Source organism: Boleophthalmus pectinirostris, unplaced genomic scaffold (genome assembly GCF_026225935.1).
Source record: "Boleophthalmus pectinirostris isolate CB_2022bp ecotype Guang Dong unplaced genomic scaffold, ASM2622593v1 HiC_scaffold_6, whole genome shotgun sequence".
NCBI classification, from domain to species: Eukaryota; Metazoa; Chordata; class Actinopteri; order Gobiiformes; family Gobiidae; genus Boleophthalmus; species Boleophthalmus pectinirostris.
The window spans coordinates 35251090-35273013 of NW_026571447.1; the positions used below are offsets into that span (position 1 = coordinate 35251090).

Sequence of the window (21924 nt, forward strand, 5' to 3'; positions counted from 1 at the left end):
CAACGTTTTCAGACTCAGAGCTCAGCAGGGACAGACCACCCAACATCCCAACACGTCTGCTTCTGTATCAGGCTCGTCATTATGAGTTTGCAATAGTTAAATGTTCAACACTTAGGCTACATTCAGACTGCAGGGCTTAATGCTCAATTCAGATTTTTTTGTGAAATCTTATTTTTTTTGCGAGGTTGTTCACATTTCCGGTTAAATGTGACTTGTATGTGATCTCCAGTGTGAACTTTAAACGCCCCAAAAGTGTCTCGCGTGAGCATCGGAGGACACAACGATGTCACACTCAGCGAGCGTGTTCAGTGTTTAAGTCGCCTAAACTCTGGGGTTGTCTCCCAAAATATGGTCCAGTTCTTCGTAAAATGGACAGGTTACAGGTCCACGGCCGCTTTAATCTCCTTGTGTTTGGTTTTCGTTGACATTGGAGCCAGGACCAACTGTGTCGCCGTGCTCGGGCATTTCTTTGGCAATCATTTCAACAACCTCCTGGTTCCGATAAGACGACTCCAATTTGGCCTAAATACAGCGATCCCGCCAAGCCTGACATGTAAACCAGGTCTTACCCAAAACTAAACCAGGTCTAACCCAGAAGTAAACCAGGGCCTACCATCTCGGGCCTAAACCGAGATCAAACCAGATTCAATCCAGGACCGAACCAGGTAAAACCAGGATTAAAACCAGGTTTACATGCAGGCATCATCCAGGTCTAACCTAGGACTAAAGCAGTTCTATCTCAGAACTAAACCAGGTCTAACCCAGAACTAAACCAGGTCTAAATCAGGCCTAAACCAAGATTTAACCAGAATTAACCCAGAACTGAACCAGGTAAACCCCCACAAATATGAATAAACTCGCTAACCTCGCTTTCCCTCCATTGATGAGATTCTGAGCCTGACGTGTAGGTGGGATGAATGTGACCTGACTGTTCAGACTGAAGTCACATGTCAAAAGATCAGATATGTATCAGTTTTAGGACCACATATCCAAGTGTCCTGTGTCGCATTTGAAAAAAATCAGATCTGTGTCATTCAGACTGTCATTAAAAGATCAGAAACAGGTCACATTGGGTTGAAAAAAGTCAGATTTGGGTCATTTCAGGCGCAACTCTCACAGAAACTAAACTTAAAACCGCATCGCTAATTTGCATAAACTAAGCGAAGATAAAACTACAGCTCTTGTGTCGCTGATGTGGTTCAATTTCTGTCGGATTAAAAGACATGATTCAGTGGAATACAGGTTAGTGTGACCAGATTTGCGTTTGTCAAAACCAGGACACCGTACGGGGGGGAGGGACGTGGGGACTCGTCATCCACATTGAGCGACTCTCACCTGGTAAAGCTTTTTCCCACTGGACACCGAAACATATGTGCTGCTTTGTACACTGTGCACATGGACTCACACTTGTCCCGAACGCAACAGAGAGCGTGGAATTTCTTGTACAAGTCATCGTTAAATACACATTTGTGCTTTGGCACGCTACAGGCTGACCTACTGTTTGTGTTTGCTCGCTCCTACTGAGTGCAGAGAGACACATGTACAGACCTGTTTGGTCACTCAACGCTACGCACAGCAACCTACATTCGGTTTGTCGATTAAAATTTACGTAATCGATGAAATTCTTAATGATCAATTATCGATTAATCGATTAATCATGCCCATCCCTAGTCTGAACATAGTCTTAGATCCAAATATGAGTCGTGATCAGATTTATTCAGGTGCTGCTTTCACTAAACTCGATGCTCTCATTTATCAGAAACAATCGGGTACCCCAGCTTCAAAACGTATTTTAAAAACTATTTTGAGAGTAAAAATGAAATGAAACAATCTTAAATTCAAATAAATTAAAAAATGTCAACTAATTTTAACTCATGTTGATGTTTCTTTTTTGGAAAGTTTTCATGACCCAACAGATTTCTAGCCGTTTCACATATTCTGACAAGTCGTTCGCCGTTTGCAGTTAGCTGTTAGCTGCCGTTGGCGATAATTACCGAAGTCCCTTTAAGTGCTTGGCTTTGCTCCGACGCTAACCGTGCGTGAGCGCCCATCTCCAAGTGCGTGGAACTTCTGAGCGAGTCCGCGTCGTAGATACTGTCCAGGGCGTACCCGTTGAGAGAATACGGCAGGTGCTTGTGGGCGTGCGGGTGCGACGGGTACAGGGCGGGTGCCGGGGTGGGCGATCCCGAACACGGCCCCGATCTGGCAAACGAATGATGCAGCGGTAGAGAGATGGACGGAGATAAGTCACTTTGATGGTAGTCTTTTGGTTTGGAGACGGGGCTGCTGAGTCGGGACAGTGGAGCGGGGCTGGCGTTGGGGCTGACCACGTGGCTCAGCCCTCGGCACACCATCGTCTGTAGGGGTAACGGGGCGGGCGGGTAGTCGGGGGCGTAGCAGGGGGCTTTGGGGAGGCCGTTGGCGGGGCCGAGGGGGACGTCCTGAGTGAGTTTGCGCACGTGAAGCCTGCTCTCTTCTTCTTTTATCATCTGCTGCGTCGCGCGGATGAGGCTCTGGATTCGGCTGGGCGGCTGCGGGGGGCTGGAGTCGCTGGTGGAGCCCCCTTCAGGAGAACTCACCACGCTGTCCTCGTCCCAGTGACCGCGACCTGTGGGCAGAGATTAGAGATCAGGAAAGGCGGAACATCGAGGCAAAGAATACAAGCTTATTGGTCAAAGCGTAAATGGCAGAACATGTCAAAAAAATCTAACTTTTGTTAAATCTAGTTGAAAGAAAAGCAGACGTCTTTTCTCTCCACAAATGCTCCACAAATGCTCTATGTCTACGTTCAGACTGCAGGGCTTAATGCTCAATTTGGATTTTTTTGGTGAAACTTGATTTTTTTGCAAGGTCGTTCACATTTCCAATTAAATGCGACTTGTATGTGATCTCCAGTGTGAACTTTAAATGTCCCAAAAGTGTCCCGCATGAGCATTGAAGGACACGATGCTCAGTGTTTCTGGAATTCGTCTAAACTCTGGGCTTGTCTCGCAAAATACAGTCAGTTCTTCGTAAAACGGACAGGTCATACGTCACTTTGTTTGTTTGAGTCTTTACCCTCTTTTTATTTGACTCGCAGGCTCTTTATTTTTCGCTGACATTGGCGCCAGGACCGTATGTAGCCGCGCTCAGACATTTCTTTAACAGTCATTTCAAAAACCGCCCAGTTCCGATGATACCCCTCCAATTTGGCCTGAATACAATGATCCCCCCAAATATTAAATGACTCTCTAGCCTCACTTTCCCTCCGAGCCTGACGTGTAGGTCGGATGAATGCGCTTTGGTCGTTCAGACTGAAATCACATGTCAAAAGATCGGATATTTATCGGTTTTAGGATCATATCCAAGTGTCCTGGGTCACATTTTTAAAAATCTGATCTGTGTGGTTCAGACTGTCATTAAAAGATCAGATACAGGAGCATAGGGACAAAAAATCAGCTTTGGGTCACTTCAGGCTGCAGTCTGAACACAGCCTAAGTATGTCTTTGATTTTGTTTTTTAGTTTAGTTTGGGCAATTCACCTTTTATCGTTTCACCTTTGTGGAAATCATACGTTTTAGATTATTCTTTCACTTTCACACAAAACATATTGATTTAAAAAAAAAAAAAAAAAAAAAAGAATAAATAACTGGAGTAAAAAGAGGAAGGTAAATTATGATGCCAGAGGTTTTAAGCTCTGGGAAAGAGGATCATATTGATACTTTGCAGCCAATGTCGTCAACTTGTTCCCCTGGAGATGTAATGCAAACTGGAGGCACTGTTCTGTCTGAGGCTTTGTTAGACTTTAATCCAGGGGTTAGCAGTTATTTTTTCCATGGGGTCACATGAGAAACAGAAATGCTTAACTTAATTCTGCATAATATCAATTGTATTTCTTTATTAAAAGCGATAAATATCATTGTTTTGATAATTTGATGAGACTGGTAAGAGTTTATGTTGTGACTATGCAATGAAAAAGTGAGATTGCCTTACAAAAAATGTCATTTAAAAACACCTCTAAAATAAAAGCAATGCAGCTTTAGTCCATGCATGAAGTAAAATTATAAAATATGTTTATTTTGTAATTCCAAATGAGCTTAAATGGGCCGATCAGAGTCAAACGAAGGGGCGTATGTGGCCCGGGAGCTGAACAATGCCCAGGTTTGCTTTATCTTTCCAGAACGAGCTGATTTAGTTGGAACTACAACAGGAGATGATTTGTGCTGTTAAACAAGTCTCTCACACATAATATAGCATGAGCCAGCAGTTTTTTTCACTCTCACCTGTTTGTCAAACACCTGATCGTGACCATGAGGCTCATATTGATCACAACCTCCTGAAAATGTGTTGTTTAAATGCATTTTTTCTTTTTTCTTGAATTGCTGAAACCTTTTTGACAGTGTTAATGTGTGTATTGTGTCACCACGGAAACTGTTGAACATTCCAGCATATACATCCATGCAGAACACTCCAGTTCCACTCCAGGCTGACCCTCACTCTCACCGTGGTAGCTGTGCACTGCGGTGAGGTGAGGCAGGCTGCTGTCGTATCCCTCCGCCGAGTCTTTCCCCAGAACAGACCGGCCCACGCCCCACCACGACTCTCTGCCCGCGGGGGGAGGACCCAGGAAGTACCGGCCCGCCTCACAGCGCCCCCTGTCGCACGCGTGACCCTGTGCAGAGGCAAAGGCAAATGTTACTGTTGTGCTCATTTACTATAGTTATCAAAACACCTGCATGACTCCATCAAAATAAACATTCTAGTGTTTGTCCGAGCGCTCACCTGTGGATGTGAGTGTAGGTGGTGTGAGTGCCCCTCTGGATGGGGGTGGTACTGCTCCTCCGTCAGCCCGTAGCACAGGCTCCTGGGGTCGGTGAACTGTCTGAAGACGCAGGAGGAGTCCATGGATTCACCGTGGTCCAGAAGCTGAGGCGAGGCCGAGTCTGTGAGAGGACTGCTCCCCCACGGACTGTCTCTGTCCGACTCTGAGCGCTCCGCCTGGAAACCCCCAAACTGAGGGAGACAGAGACAAGAGATCACATTAAATTTCTTGAATGAATAATGCTGAATAATGCTCTGTAAAGCGTCTTTGTGACATATGTCTGTGAAAAGAGCTATATAACTAAAGACTTACTTACTTATTTAAAGATTTTTTCTCTATAAATAGACAGATGGATGGATGGATGGATGGGTAGAGACCAAAGGTGGGACCAAGTCGTTGTTTTGCAAGTCTTAAGTCTTTGACCTCAAGTCTGAGTCATGTCCCAAGTCAAATACAGGCAAGTCCAATTTGAGTCTCAAGTCACTGGCCCATAAGTCCAAGTCAAGTCCAAGTCGTCTGCTTTGGGCTTCAAGTCATTTCAAACTAAAAAGTACCAAATATATCTTAGATTTTTGTAATTTATATGAACTTTAAATTAAATTGTACTTAAAAAGTCGCGGCATATTTATGTATGAGTATTTATATAAGAGTAGAAATATCTTGACAAGATCTTAGTGTGAATCATGATGGTCAGAACAGAAAATATTCAGATTTAAAAGTGCTTAATATCAGTTATTTTGTTGTGTATTCTGCACTTGAAATAGAAGGATCATGTTCTTTGTAGTTTCCTCTATTTTACTTTACTGTACTGTATATTACTGTAGTACATTTGAGTATCACAGTACTTCAGTTGCATCCAACGTAACAAACAGAGAAGTGAGAGGGACATGCTCCAGTTTGTTCTTGTAAAATTAAGCACCGTATGCATCAACTGTAAAGAAAAAAGTATTTTATATTCTTTTGGAGAAGCACAAAGTCTTCTCAAGTCACAGGCCTCAAGTCCGAGTCAAGTACCAGGTCACTGTAATTAATGTTCAAGTCCAAGTCGGGTCCCAAGTTTTGGTCTGTTTTATCAAGTCAAGTCTCAGGTCCTAAAAATAGTGACTCAAGTCTGACTCGAGTCCAAGTCACAACTTCAAAGTCCATACCACTGATAGAGACTGTGTCTGTGTCTCCAGATATGAAGAAGAAATTTGATACTGCTTTTACTGATAATTATTCTGCTGATTTATTCTTAATTACAAAAAAACATTGGACACGATCACCAAGCTGTTCGTGGTTATAATTTGGTGTTTTGAACAGTGTTGGGAGTAACGCGTTATAAAAGTAACAAATTACTGTAATGCATTGCTTTTTGCTGTAACGTAATAATGTTCAGTATAACAGTAATATTTTACTCGGTACAAATGTCAGTAACACGCGTTGCTTTTTTAACCTGGATTGAAGTGGTGGGTTTTTCTTCATACAAATTCGCTAAAATCACAGTGATATCAGCAGCGGTGAAATACTGGAGATGCGCCCGCGTAGATCGTTGGGTGACCGCGAGCTAAAGAACCGACACAGAACTCCGCTCCGACCTGGTTCAGTTCTGGTTCAGCTCCGGCTTAGTCCTAGTTTAGTCCTGGTTTAGACCTAGTTTAGTCCTGGTTCAGTCCTGGTTTAGACGTGGTTTAATTCTGGTTCAGTCCTGGTTCAGTCTGAGTTCAGCTCTGGTTCAGTTCTGGTTCAGTCCTGGTTCAGTCCATATACGGCACAAAGGTTCAGCATCTTCACAGTTAGAGTGAGAGTAACTTAAAAGTGCTGTAATAGTCGTGTAATGTCTTACATTTTTAATACAGTAAAATTGTAATATAAATAATTACTTTGAAATGACAGTAACAAGTCATAAATAAAGTATTACAGTTTTAAAGTAACTTGCCCAACAGTGGTTTGTCTGATCTGAATGGTCACTACCTAAACCCCGGCACCTACAGCCAATCATGAGTCAGTGCTAGTGAAGCCTCTGCAGCTCAGGGAGGGAATTCTAGAGGTTCTGAGCTTTTACATGAGAGACGGCCTAAACATAAAGTGACAAAAACAAGTTTAGACTCAGGCCCTGGCAACCCACTTTCATTTGTGTTTCATTTGTTCAAAATTTACTGATTTACAAAGTCAGGTACTCCAACTAAGTACCAGGAAAAATATGTCTCATTTAAGGACGCTTTTCTGCTTAGTTGAGCTTAAACAGTGAGTGGAAATTCTCCTCTGATTTTAAACAGCATAATGAGGACTGGAGCTGTTTTTGGGCTGTTTTTGGCTGTTTTGTGTCTTGGCTGCTCGTCTCTGACCCGACCGTCTGATAATCTCATTAAATCCATTCGATCATCTGGATAAACATTTACTCTGTTCACCACAAACTGAACAAAACAGCGCCTCCAGGCTCGCTGTAGCCTCTGTACACTGACGGAGCTCATGGGCCCATTATGAACCTATTTGGGATTTAATACAAACTAACTTTGAGCATTACATCATACCCTAACTATTCTTTTAAATATATGTTTCAGATATCAATACAGACTGTTTTATTTTATCATTTGGACGTTTTAACCTCGGAATTTTGTGAATAGAGCAGGAAATGCAATATTCTCAATAGCAGTGGACAGAACTAAGGCAAGGTTTGAGTTACCCTCTGGTTCAAGGCAAAATGCTCAACCTACTGCACCACTGCTGCTTCATATCAGCCCCACAATTACAACAAAAAATTATTAATTACCAATCTGATCAGATCAGAACTGAACAATGCACTGCAATTGTCTGTCAACTAAAACTGGTCAGAGACTGTATAAAATAAATAATCAAATGTGACAGACAAACAAAAGCACCTGCAGAGTCTTACCTGAGTGTACGGGGAGAGTCTGGCTTTAGTTTTGGGTCGGGACACTCTTCCTCTGGAGGTCCGGTCTGTGGAGCTGCTGCTGCTGAAGGGGAACGAAGACTTGGACGAGATCTGGTCCAGAGACAGCTGCAGGCCCTTATACTCTGTGTCCCTGAAACACACGAGACACAAACTCTTATACTCTGTGTCCCTGAAACACACGAGACACAAACTCTTATACTCTGTGTCCCTGAAACACACGAGACACAAACTCTTATACTCTGTGTCCCTGAAACACACGAGACACAAACTCTTATACTCTGTGTCCCTGAAACACACGAGACACAAACTCTTATACTCTGTGTCCCTGAAACACACGAGACACAAACTCTTATACTCTGTGTCCCTGAAACACACGAGACACAAACTCTTATACTCTGTGTCCCTGAAACACACGAGACACAAACTCTTATACTCTGTGTCCCTGAAACACACGAGACACAAACTCTTATACTCTGTGTCCCTGAAACACACGAGACACAAACTCTTATACTCTGTGTCCCTGAAACACACGAGACACAAACTCTTATACTCTGTGTCCCTGAAACACATGAGACACAAACTCTTATACTCTGTGTCCCTGAAACACATGAGACCATGAGCTGCAGGGACGATGGGCAGGAGAGTTTGGTGAATCCATAATTGTAATTTTTCAAGCCACAGTTGTGGCCATACCGGCTTGTAAAAAGCCTGATCCCGTCAGATCTCAGAAGCTCAGCAGGGCCGGGCCTGGTTAGTACTTAAATGGGAGACACTGGGAAAATCAGGAGTCACAGGGGGCGCCAGTGGGAATAACTGTTGTTGTGTTCTTAGGCAAGACACTTCACCCACATTGCCTAGTATGAAAGTGGTGTGTGTGAGTGATGGTGTTGGTCGGAGGGACCGATGGCGCCGATTGGCATGGCAGCCGCGCTTCTGTCAGTCTGCCCCAGGGCAGCTGTGGCTACAATAGTAGCTTGACCAGGGTGAAATGCTCCTTGCATTTGCACCTCTGCAGGAATCTTGGTGTGCATTTTCTGTTTCTTTTGATACAATAGTAGTTTACCATCACCAGGTATAGAGTGAATGAATAATGCTGAATAAAGCTCTGTAAAGCATCTTTGTGACAAAAGTGTCTGTGAAAAGTGCTATATAAATAAAGACTTACTTACTTACTTACTTACAATATAATTGTAAAAATAGTAACTGGGAGAGTTATAAAAATCATTTATCAGCCAAGGCCACAAAACTTTCTCATTCAGAAAGTTTGATTTGATAAAGCTGGTCACACACTACAGGAAAAGTGATATTTTAGGCAACGTGAATAAAGTGAATGAAATATTTTCACTGTTGTTTCAGTGACAAACGCTCTGGTGACAATAATCAACAATCATTACATATTTGCACACTATATTCTTGGAGAGATTTGAGTTTCAATCCCAAATTTTAACTCAGTATTAACACTGTTATACCAATCTGACCTGGACACTTTTATCTACATTTTATCTACATTTCTTTAAGCTGTTTATTAAGGGTTAGTTGGCTTCTATTAACACCTAATAGAGAGTGTTTTATTACATAAGTGTAAGCTAAATTTATTAAGTGCAAATAAATAAAAACTACACTTCTTGTTCTATTAGTCGTAAATAAAACACTTATTACAAAAAGCTTATTAGAATCATAATTCATGAATGTCAAACTAATAAGCAGTAATAAGGAGTGTATTAATAGGAAAGTGTTTGTAAATGCAGAATAAGCTTATGGGGATTTAAACATTAATAAGGGCTGAATAAATACTAATTAATGACAAATTAACCATCTGCAACTATAATTAACAGGTAGTCTGATGTTAATAAGTGTACCCTAAAATTAAATGTTATCGATGTATTGATTGTACTAATTTATTAATTAATTTCAGTTATTTATTTTTTCATTCCTTCATTCTTGACAGCCTTAAATGTGACAGAGCTGTGTGCAGCTTGTTGAGGACGGAGGCGGCAGATGGAGCGATGTTTCCCTCCTCCATCTTAAATTCAAATTTCCCGTGGCAGGGACCGGAGCGTCTCACCGGAGGGAAATGGGAATAGATGTGTGTGTGAAGAGCCGCGGAGCTCTCGGCAGACTCCGAATCTTTTCCTTGGACAAACAGTGAGCGATTGTGGCGGCTCTGCTCAGTCTCCGCTCACACAAACGCACATTAGAACAGGGATTAGAAGAGCTACAGTCTCCGGGCGAAACTGGAGTGGAAACAAGGCCGAGCTGTCACAGAGCCAGTCCGCGCTACGAGGGAAATGGAACCGCAAGAGCTAATTTGGCAAACGTTTTTGAATCTGAAAATTGTGATTCATGAAACTAAAATGCTAAAATAAATAAATAATTCAAGCCAAAGGAGTCCTAATCACACTCTACTACACTGGCTTCTGCTGTGATTTCTCTAAATCGGAGGAGGAATGATTAGACAAAAACAGAAGCAGTGGTTAAAAACATTACAGTACAAATAAAAACGTATTTGGAAACTATTAATAGAGCGTAATTGTTATATCTCGATGCAATATATGACTTTTTATTTGAAATTTAGGAGAGAACTATTCCTTTTTTTTTTACCTTTTGTACCATCTTAATAACATTGTTTCCTCATCAAAAACATGCCTGAAATGGAAATTATATAAGATTTAATTTGGCAAACATTTTGAATCTGAAAATTAGGGCTGCGTGTCATTAAGAATTTGCCGATACGATACACACCTCGATACATAGGCCACGATACGATATGTTTTTTCGATATAGTGCACTTTTGATTCAGTATGATTCGATACGATATATCAGAGGTGGGGACTTGCAAGTCGTGACTTAGACTCAAGTCAGACTTGAGTCGCTATTTTTAGGACTTGAGACTTGACTTGATAAAATGGACTAAGACTTGGGACTCAACTTCGACTTGAGGGTCAATGACTTGGGAAGACTTGAGAAGCACTTTTAAATATGAATTCGTTCTATTCTGATTCACACTAAGATATTGCCAAGACATTTACAAAGAAACAAATTGCATTTCTACAACTCTTTTATACTCTATAAATACTCACGTATAATTATACTATGACTGTATAAGTACAATTTATCTTAAAAGTCATAAATTGCAAAAAGTTATATTTGGTACTTTGGTTTAAAGACTTGAAATGACTTGAAGCTCAAAGCAGACGCCTTGGACTTGACTTGGACTTATGGACCAGTGACGCGAGACTCGACTTGGACTTGGCTGTAATTACTTGGGACTTGACTCGGGCTTGAGGTGAAAGACTTGAGACTTACCTGAGACTTGCAAAACAACGACTTGGTCTCACCTCTGTGATATATTTCAAATCGATTCAATACATTTTAGTGAAAAAAACAAAGCCTAAATCATGGCTGTGATAGTAAAAGTTTACTAAGTCCTCTAAGTTTGTACAAAATTAATATGAAAATACAGCCTGATTTGTCAGCTAGTTTCACTTTGTGGAAACTGTCGCAGTCTTGCAGCATTAAAATTAAACGGGTACTTTTTTTATTTAACCAATCGCTGCTATTTGGTCGTGACGTATGTAATGCACTGCTGGGCTATCTGGTATTTTAAGCTTTTTTCAAATCCCGTAGGAAAAAGGGCAATAACGTCTTTCCCCTTGATAAAATTCACCAAACATTCTCTTTATTCCGGCTTTAAATCCTCGATCTTGGGAATCGTTGACAACACAGAATGTATGGCTCTTCGCTGATTGTCCGGTGTCCGAACTCGCACTTCCAGGGTTCTTGTAAACCGTCTAATGTATTCTGATTCCTGAACTAGTCGCTGGAGAGAAATAAAATTGATTGGAGGCACTAGGTGGCGCCAGCCTGAAAATACCCATTTTACACAAAGCAGTGAAAATGTCAACACAATAGTCGCTCTGACACAAAATAATTTAGTAAAATATATCTAAAAATACTCTTGGTGATAAATATCGATACAGCAGACCACGATATCAATACTGTGTCATCAAATTAAGCAATACGATACATCGATATTTCAATATTTTTGCACACCCATACTGAAAATTTGGTTCATGAAATTAAAATGCAAATAAATAAAGAAATAAACTAAAAGACAAGAGGAAGTTGAGAGACACTAGACCCAGCAATGCAGAAGATCTGAAAATATCAAAGCACCATGGGCTTCCAATTCACCTGAGCAGCGCCGCAGGGAGATCACCAGAGGTCGGACCATTTTGCAAGTCTCAAGTAAGTCTCAAGTCTTTGACCTCAAGTCCAAGTCAAGTCCCAAGTCAAATAAAGGCAAGTCCAAGTAGAGTTTCGAGTCACTGGTCCATAAGTCCAAGTCATGTCCAAGTCATACTTTTATTGTACTTTTATAGTTGTAGTATATTTATATATGAATAATTATATAGTATTTAAGAGTTGTAGAAATGCAATTTTTTCTTTTTAAATGTCTTGACAAGATCTTACAGTGAATCATTACAGTCAGAATAGAACAAATTCAGATTTAAAAGTGCTTCTCAAGTCTTCTTAAGTCACAGGCCTCAAGTCAGTCAAGTCCCAAGTCCAAGTCGAGTCCCAAGTCTTAGTCCATTTTATCAAGTCAATTCTCAAGTCCTAAAAATAGTGACTCAAGTCTGACTCGAGTCCAAGTTGCATAGAAATGAAGAGACTTTTCAGAAGCCTGACATTTCTTTTTAAATATCTGTTTCTTAAATTGATCTTATGTAAAATTCTAATTTTCTGAGACACTGAATTTTGGGTTTTCATTATCTTTTAACCATTATCATAAAAATTCAAGTCATATTTCATTGTGTCATGAGTTTATATAATATATGGGTTTGACTTTCTGAAATTAAAAGAATATTGAACTTTTTCATTATATTCACTCTTTTTTAAGATGGATTAGTATTTCTGTAAAATCATTCAGACCTATTATCTCGTACTTTCTAAAGTTTTTCCCAGACGTCTGTGAGGAGCGGAGTGTAGGAGCAGGAGGGTCACAGGTTATCAGCCTTAGCCCAGTATGGGGGGGTCATGCACAGGTGAAGGGTCCATATCTCGTCCTATCTACGGCTGAACACACCAACGCTACCGGTGAATCAACACTCCCTGATAAAACTCCCTCTGATACGCCTTTGTGTGGAGAGAAAAACTTTTGTCTCTGTTTGAACCTGCCTCATGTGGGAAAGTGCAAGAAGTACTAGAAACGAAATGGGTTTGCAACTGCAGTTTTTTATGACATTGTCCTAAATCGAGACTAAACCAGGAACGAGAAGATTCAAAAACCCTAAAAGAAACCACTTGAAGATCCTATGTTACGCAAAATTGACTCCTGTGAGCTTTAATCCATGTTAGAATGTTGTTACCTCCTCAAAAACAGACCTGGAGTTGTGTTTTATTTCATTCACACATGTTGGAGTAGCCTTTTATTATTCTGTTAAAATGCTCTGTTCCTCCTTGTGATGTCACGTAGTGGTGGTTTTCAGCTCCTTTTACCTTTACGTTAGTACACATCGGCAATTCCAGGGTTGAAATCCTCCTGGTAGAGCACCTGTAAGGCTTTTTTTTTTTTAAACCCTATTTTTCGGAGTGTAAGGCACATTTAAAATCCTTTAATTCTCAAAAAAAAAAAAAAAAAAATCAACAGTGCACTTTATAATCCGGTGCGCCTTATGTATTAATTCTGGTTGTGCTTACTGACCTCGAATTGATTTTATGTGGTACACGGCGCTCAAAAATCTGTCAAAATGTTTTAGTACGACTTTGGTAAACTACGAAGCTGCACTGCCTGATGGATCGTCGGAGAATTATAGCGACCTGTAGTCAGGAAAAAGCCCAATTTACGATCCTTAGTCCGACAGAAGCTGAACCGCATCAGCGCACAAGGAGCAAGTTATTTTCAGTGCTTTTTCGGACTATAAGGCGCACTTAAAATCTTTTAATTTTCTCAAAAATCTGTCAAAATGTTTTAGTACGACTTTGGTAAACTACGAAGCCGCACCGCTTGATGGATTGTCGTGTCGTTTAGTCCGACAGAAGCTGAACACATCAGGGCACAAGGAGCAATCAGTTTTTTTCAGCGCTTATAGTTTATGCAAATTATCCATGTGGTTTTAAGTTTTGTTTCTGTAAAATGTAAACAAATGTGCGCAAAACTGCATTAAACACATTATTACTCAAAGAAAATAAACAAATAAACAAACTTAAATGATCCACCCACATTCACATTCATAATTCACCAAGCCAGACAGGCAACGGCGAGCAAATTTACACCACGATCTGCCGATGGATCGTGGACGCCTGGGCTAAGGGATCAGTCTCAAGTGTCGCCCGTTTTTTTTTTTCGTTGAATGTGCCTTATAATCCAGTGCGACTTATGTATGAAAAAAGACGAGAGAATTCAACATTACCGATATTACTCCTTATGGTCCAAAAAATACGGTACTTTTTAAATGACCCAGTGAAGCGCTCAACCGTTTTTCTTCAACTGAAAACTCCAGGTCTGTTTGTGATGAGGAAACGACATTATAACATAGATCAGAAAACAGCATAATATGTCTTGACTCCAAAAATGTCCTACCTATTCTTACTCCATCCTGATAAATTCCTCCTGAAACGGCTGTAGCTGCTGTTACCCACACTGCCTAACCACACGATCCCTCTTGTGTACATTATTTTATTGCCCTGATGTGTGAATTTGACAGAAGTTCGGTGATTTAAAGCTCATAAAACCTCACATTAAACCGCTCCACAGAAGTCTCCTCTGCTCGCTGCGTCCATCCCATAATACCGCTGTGTTAACCACCTTATAATTGATGGACTGTAAACTAAATCACTCTTTATGGCTTACAGCTTGTTTCTCCGGGTTTCCCTTTGAACAAATCACCGCTTCGGAAACGTGGCTACGCGGGATTGTTGTGGCGATGGAAATTAAGTCCAGATTTATCTAGATTGGAGGAAGAATGATCATGATGTTAAAAACAATAACCGAAATATCTTGATATCGTCAAAGTTCTCGTGGACCATCACAATATATCGAATTACAGTCGTCCCTCGCTATATCGTGGTTCACTTTTCACGATCTCGCTGTTTCTCGGATTTTTTTTGCGCAATTTTGCATGCTTTTCTTTACAGCATATAAACACGTACTGCGTATTACAGGCGGGTAGTAATTACACACGGGCGGGTCAGGACTAAACCAGGTCTAAACCAGGACTAATCTTGGACTTAAGAGCTAGAACCCCGAGCAGTTTGTCCACAAAGTGTGATAGGGCAATTGAGCCGAAGCTGAGACGGTCCTTTCTCCTGCGGTCGCCTCCGAGCCCGTCCTGACAGTGAGTCCTGTTTCAGTTCTGGTTTAGTCCTGGTTTAGTCCTGGTTTACTCCTGTTTTAGTCCTAGAGTTCAGTCCTGGTTTAGTCCTCCGCTTCAGTCCTGGAATCAGTCCTAGGTTAGTTCTGGTTTAGTCCTGGTTTAGTACTGGTTTACTCTTGTTTTAGTCTTAGTTCAGTCCTGTTTTAGTCCTAGAGTTTAGTCCTGGTTTAGTCCTCCGCTTCAGTCCTGGAATCAGTCCTAGTTTAGTCCTGGGTTAGTTCTGGTTTAGTCCTGGTTTAGTCCTGGTTTACTCCTGTTTTAGTTCTAGAGTTTAGTCCTGGTTTAGTTCTCCGCTTCAGTCCTGGAATCAGTCCTAGGCTAGTCCTGGGTTAGTCCTGGTTTAGTCCTGGTTTACTCCTGTTTTAGTCCTAGTTCAGTCCTGGTTTAATCCTCCTCTTCAGTCCTGGAATCAGTCTTAGGTTAGTCCTGGGTTAGTTCTGGTTTAGTCCTGGTTTAGTCCTGGTTTACTCCTGTTTTAGTCCTAGAGTTCAGTCCTGGTTTAGTCCTGGTTTACTCCTGTTTTAGTCCTAGAGTTCAGTCCTGGTTTAGTCCTGGTTTAGTCTTGGTTCAGTCCGTGGTGTAGGCAGCGCAAAAGTTTGATATAATCTCGGGTTAATGGGCGGGTGCAGTGTTGTACTGCGCAGGTGCGAGTCTCCAAAAATGGAGCAGTGACTTTGCGCTGTAGGCTCCATTATGGAATAAATTAATCTTTGGTTTGTTACATAAAGGAGGAGAATAACAAAAGGACGACAGCAGTGATACATTTTAAGAGGGATGCAAAAAAGGTTGTAACTGTCCTGTGTGAGAAAAGTGTATAGAGTGTGTGCTGAGTGATTTTACAGACTTAAAACAGAGATAATAATTGTAAAATATAAAGTTGACAACTGAAGAAGCAACTTGGATGAGCTGTGAAACGTATTCGATCAAATAAACTTTTGTCCAGTCGATAAATTGAATTTCTCCTTTTCCATGGATTCTACTTGGACGACTGAGGGATTTTTCACACATTTTGGATTCATCTTCCAGATTTTATTATAGTTCTATAAAAAGTCCGCTCTGTTTCAAAGTCACGTTGGATTGTTGTGGTTGTCAGTCGGCTGTCAATCATCGCTCCAGAGCCCGCCCCACACCCGCTGTCCCCAACCCGCCGCGCGCCGCCCACTCTGGAGGATTTTTCAGGTTTTGCTTAGGGACGGAGTAAAGCTTCAGGAGGGTGTTTAACGTCTCTTTAAATATGTAATGTCTATTTGAGGAGGGAGAGGAGAGAAAGTGCATTTATATGAGACCGGTGATTGGTTGAGTGGACAAAGGGAGCGGGCTCTGATTGGCCGACAGCGACAAACAGGAAAAGTGGCCTTGTTTGCTGAATTTCACCATCCAACTCCATGAATCAAACTTCATATTGAGAAACACCAGACGTCCGCAGCCTCCCTGTTGTTTACACACAGGCCTGGATCAACTGTACTGGAGTCTCCACTGGCCCCACACACCAACAACGGACAATGGTCGATTCTGAGCCGCTCACCGCATACAAATCTCTCAAAAACGCAACAGATTTACACTAAAGATGACCAAAATATATATATATATATATATATATACACCAGGTTTCATTGCATCACCCTTTGTCTCCTCTGATAAAAACCTCCAGATCAAACTTTCTTTCTATTTCTTGACAAATACAAGTCATTTTTCTAATTAACCTTCCGCTAATTGCTTCCCTCTGAGCTGTTTGCGCACAGATCTCATTATCTCGTATGACGGCGATGACACTTGAGTTGACAGACAGGGGGCGCCGATCCCATCTGTACATGCGCCTGTGTCAATAGGAATAAACCATTGTGTCTGAGGAACGCAATTCACTTCAACATGTCAGATTTCTAACACTTCGTCAATGCACATTAATATTGTTATTTTAAGACAGCGGAATTACTTATTTTACCTTCTAAATAGAATAAAGTATATGTTTTTTATCTTTTTTTGTCTATTATTTATTTGTTTTTATTTTAGTGTGAACTAAGCAGCTTTATGGTCAAAAATAAAAACAAAACAAGTAAAAAAAAACATCTGTGTGTATTGTCTCCAGTGGTCAGTATCATTTCAAGTACTACATGACATCACGTAGAATTGTTCTGACTAAATTCAGAATAATATTATTATTCGGTATTTTAACCTATTATTATATACTTAAAGGTTGTATAGAGGATTTTTTTAAGGGAAGAGAAATACAGCGACAGTCCTTGTGCGCATTCAGAATTACTGTTGAAGTTTCCTGTCTAGAAGAAATTCAGCGACCGACGTGTCAGTTTTTAGACCCTTCGTCTGCTTCGGTCACGCAATTCGCTGGACGAGATCTTCAAGAATCACCCCAGTTTGGCTTTGCTCCTTTTCCCCGTCTCTTCTTCTTTCAGCGACCTCAAAAACTGACTTTCTTTTGCGGCGAACCGGTCGTAGATTCTCGTCCGCAGTCGCGACAAACTTTGTGCGAAATGCGAGGAAGCGACAGTTCGAAAAAGCCTCTAAGAACCACTGCGCGAACCACGTAATCCCCGCGCACCGACGAATCAGTTATACTAGGGAGTTTGATTGACAACCTAACAGCCAATAGAAAATGAGGGAGCCTCGTTTTCTATTGGCTGATGTTTATCTGGCCTCAACACGTCCACAGTTTATAGATTTTCGTTCTTTTTTTTTTGGTCATCATAATTACAAAGCTGCTGCGTCTCTGTAATGGTATTTTAATCTTTGACTGACAGTTTGAAACAAAAAAAAATCCTCCATACAACCTTTAAGTAAAAGTACAGATACTGGAGCAAATAAATACTCAAGTAAAAGTAAAAGTATCACATGAAAAAATCTACTTAAGTAAAAGTATTAAAAATCCACATAAAGAGTAAAAATGTGCTATTTTTGAGGTTAAATAAAGCTTTAAATTTAGTGATTTTGACACAGATTTGTGCAGAATTTTGTTCTAAAAAAACAATTGACTCGATTGTTTTCTCCTCGCTGCTTTTATTTGCATATTTGTGTTTGCTCAAATTATTAACTTGATAAAAAGTAGTAGTAGAAAGTATAGATGCTTGCTCTCAAATGTAGTGAAGTAAAAGTAAAAAGACTTCACCTAAAAATGTACAGATGCCTAAAATGTTTACTTAAGTACTTCACTATTTTCACTTTGTTATTTTCCATTACTGATTCTGTATTCATTCTCTAATCTGAAAACCAAAGTAAATTCAGAGTACGTAAGGGCAGTGTGGACTCACGTGAGGACGTAGTTGACGCTGACGATGCAGTGAGGTCTGGACGAGCGGCTGTTGTGGACGATGGTGGCGTAGCTCTGCACCCAAACCCAGCCGCCGTGTTTGGACAGGAAGCGGTAGTATTTGGTGGTGACCTGGCCCTTCACCAGCACTGGAGCGAAACACAAAAACACAGAGGGTTAGATGAAAGAGAGGACAATGTGGAAATACTTTTGACTTTAACTTTATGGTTGGTTGGGGGTCGTCACGTTTCTGCTTGGAATTAAACAGCTCTATCTTATATTTATTCAATTACAGGTGGTTTTATAGCTCAAAAGTACAAAGAAAAACAGACATTCTGACTGTGAGCGGGGTCTCCTCTCCACAGATCTGACCTGTAACTTGGTCTGGTTTCATCTCCTTGTACCATACTGTGAAACTTTCCAGACAAAGCAAAAACATCTCCACTGAGAAAAGCATCTGATGGACCCTCCACCAGAAAAGTTACATAATGCACCTTTAAACACTAACTGTGTGGATTTTAAGGGTTTAGGTTTGTAAAAGTAGAAAAAAATAAAAATGACATGTAGTTAACACGTGTGAATTTCACAGAGATGGTGTGTACAGGGTGGAGGAGTATTAGTAGTACAAATAGTAACAGTAGTAGTAGCAATAACAGTAGTGGTAGCAGTAGTGATACTACTACAAGTAGTAATAGCAGCAGTAGTGGTAGTAGTAATAATAGCACTTGTAGTAGTATTATTACTAGTAGTACTGTAGTAGTAGCAGTAGTAGTAGGAGTGACAGCAATAGTAGTAGCAGGATTAGTGGTAGTAGTAGTAGGAGTGACAGTAGTAGTAGTAGTAGAAGTAGTAGTAGTAGTAGTAGTAGTAGTAGTAGTAGTAGTAGGAAGAGTGACAGCAGTAGTAGTAGCAGTGACAATAGTAGTATTAGGAGGAGGAGGAGGAGGAGTGACAGTAGTAGTAGTAGTAGTAGGAGTGACAGTAGTAGTAGTAATAGTAGTAGTAGGAGTGACAGCAGTAGTAGTAGCAGTAGTAGTAATAGGAGTAGGAGTGGCAGCAGTAGTAGTAGCAGGATTAGTAGTAGTATCAGTATCAGTAGTAGAAGTGGTAGTAGAGGTGACAGAAGTAGTAGCAGAAGTAGTAGTAGTAGTAGTAGTAGTAGTAGTAGTAGTAGTAGTAGTAGTAGTAGTAGTAGTAGTAGTAGACAGTAGTAGTAGTAGTAGTAGTAGTAGTAGTATCAGTAGTAGTAGTAGTAGTAGTAGTAGTAGTAGTAGTAGTAGTAGTAGTAGTGTAAATATCTCACAGAGGTGGTGGGCACAGCGCAGGTGGAAGCAGTCGCAGCTGTGGACGTGGTGGTACAGGGTTTTCTCGATGAGGTCCTGAGGCTCGTACCCGGTCAGCTCTGCCACTCTGAAACACACAGGGATCTGTCAGTTTGAAACAATCACTCCGTCCTTTACAACAATCTGCTAATCTGGAACGATAGATTCTGGGGCTCAGTATTTATCATGTGTCCACTTTGTGTCGTTCAGACTGCCTTTAAAAGACCTGATAAAAAATTTGGGTCACTTCAGTCTGATCGTGTCAGGTCTACGTAAAACTTAAATATTGCTAAATGTCTGGGCTTAGTTAATACTGATTTAAACCAGATAATTAAACAAATAAATTGTGTGAAGTTAATTTTAACCTAAATTCTCTATCCTATTTGTGTGGACAACCTTTAGAGCCTCCCCTGCAGTGTTTCTGAAGCTCTACAGAGGACCCTCTAAACCCACTGTACCTGGAGTCGAGGAAGATGAGCTTCATGTCCAGACTGGCCCTGAACATAAACATATTACTGTGCAGTTTGATTTCTGTGACGGCGCTCGGAGGCAGAGAGTGACCCACCGCCACCAGCCCCACGTTCTGATAACAGCCATCGAACGGAGACATGTCCAGACTGTACTGGCGCACCTTCAGGTACCCGCTGCAGTGGATCACCTGTGGATACACACAAAAATATCAGATTTACACAGAAATAAAGTCAACAACGCCTCATGTTTTGCTCTGTGACAAATGTCTGGTTTATAAGGATGGTAAAAAATCTTATGCAACAAGATATCGCGAGACAAATGGCCACAAGATCATCCACACACATGAGAAAAATGATCTTGTGAGATTTTTTCCAAGCGTTTACATTTGGACTGGACATAAAAGAGTCACATGTGGGTGAGTTACGCCTCTTACAGTTCCAAAAAGCAGTGCTAGAGTGGAAATCAAGTAAATTAAACATTGTGAGGCCAAAATTGGAAACTGAATTGTCAAATGTCTCGTTCTCTTGGACCCAATCTCTTATCTTGTCTCATTTTGTGGAAATTGTGTCTTGTCCCATCCCTGCTGATTTACCTTCAAGTCTATGTAAATTAACATCGAGGTGCATCCAGCAACTCGCCCCATGTTTTAGCATTCATTCCATAGGAAGAAGGGCAATAAAATCTTTCCCCTTGATAAAATCCACCAAACATTCTCTTTGTTCCGGCTTTAAATCCTCGATCTCGGGAATCGTTGCCAACACAGAATGTCTGTCTTTGTCTACATCCATCTCGACGCTTTGTTTACTGTTGTGCTGTTCCACAAAAAGGACCCAGACAGACGCTTGAGTTTGACGTCATGGCTTCACAGCTCTTCTCTGATTGGCCGGTGCGAGGTCTACAACTTCTGAGGTTCTTGCAAACTGTATAGTGTATTCTGATTCCTGACTTAGTTGCTGAAGAGAATTTAAATTGAGCGGAGACATTAGATGGCGCCAGACTAACCAGAAAGACCCAGGACAGGCTGGAGGGACTATGGCTATGTTCAGACTGCAGGGCTTAATGCTGAATTCCGATTTTTTTTGTGAAATCTGATGTTTTTGCGAGGTCATTCACATTTCCAATTAAATGTGACTTGTATGTGACTCCAGTGTGAACATTAAACGGCCCAAAAGTGTCTCGCATGTGCACTGGAGACACGAAGACGTCAACAAGCGTGCTCTGTGTTTACGGAAGAGGTCCAAACATGGACGCAGCATTGAGCACCTGGAGATTTTAAAGTTCCTCTTGTACCGGAGCCAGAACATGAACAACTTACTTGTTTTAAGGAGGAGATTGAGAAGAAGAAGGACGAGGTTTTTGGCCGTGGCGTTTTGTGGGACAGCGGCAGCGACGTCCGTTGAAAGGAACGTGTGGATGTGGAGACAAGTGTGGTGAATGGTGATGTGCTTCGCTTCAGTGACACGGAGTTCATTAACAATTTTCGCCTACTTCAGAATAGTGACGTTTGTGGCTTGTTGATAACGTGTAGGTGGATGAATGCACTTTGGCCGTTCAGACTGAAGTTGCATGTCAAAAGATCAGATATGTATCAGTTTCAGGACCACATATCCAAGTGTCCTGGGTCACATTTGAAAAAATTGGATCTGTGTCATTCAGACTATCATTAAAAGATCAGATACAGGTCACATGGGGCCAAAAAATCTGATTTGGGTCACTTCAGGCTACAGTCTGAACCATAGCCTATGTCTCTAGGCTGGCCTGAGAACGCCTTGGAGGAACTGGAGGAAGTGTTT

General features: G+C 41.1%; 1 protein-coding gene across 1 annotated transcript in view; it reads right to left on the reverse strand.

The window, feature by feature from the left end:
* Window positions 1-811: 811 nt before the first annotated feature.
* The window catches only part of sim1a (SIM bHLH transcription factor 1a), a 50708-nt gene continuing 29595 nt past the window's right edge, over window positions 812-21924 (reverse strand). Inside the window, exons 6-12 of the mRNA XM_055164033.1 lie at window positions 20119-20318; window positions 19642-19748; window positions 18340-18487; window positions 7677-7827; window positions 4762-4992; window positions 4483-4651; window positions 812-2608 (exon numbers count right to left, since the gene is read on the reverse strand). Coding sequence (XP_055020008.1) covers window positions 1971-2608; window positions 4483-4651; window positions 4762-4992; window positions 7677-7827; window positions 18340-18487; window positions 19642-19748; window positions 20119-20318 — 1644 coding nt within the window. The 3' untranslated portion in view covers window positions 812-1970. The remainder of the gene's footprint in view (window positions 2609-4482; window positions 4652-4761; window positions 4993-7676; window positions 7828-18339; window positions 18488-19641; window positions 19749-20118; window positions 20319-21924) is intronic.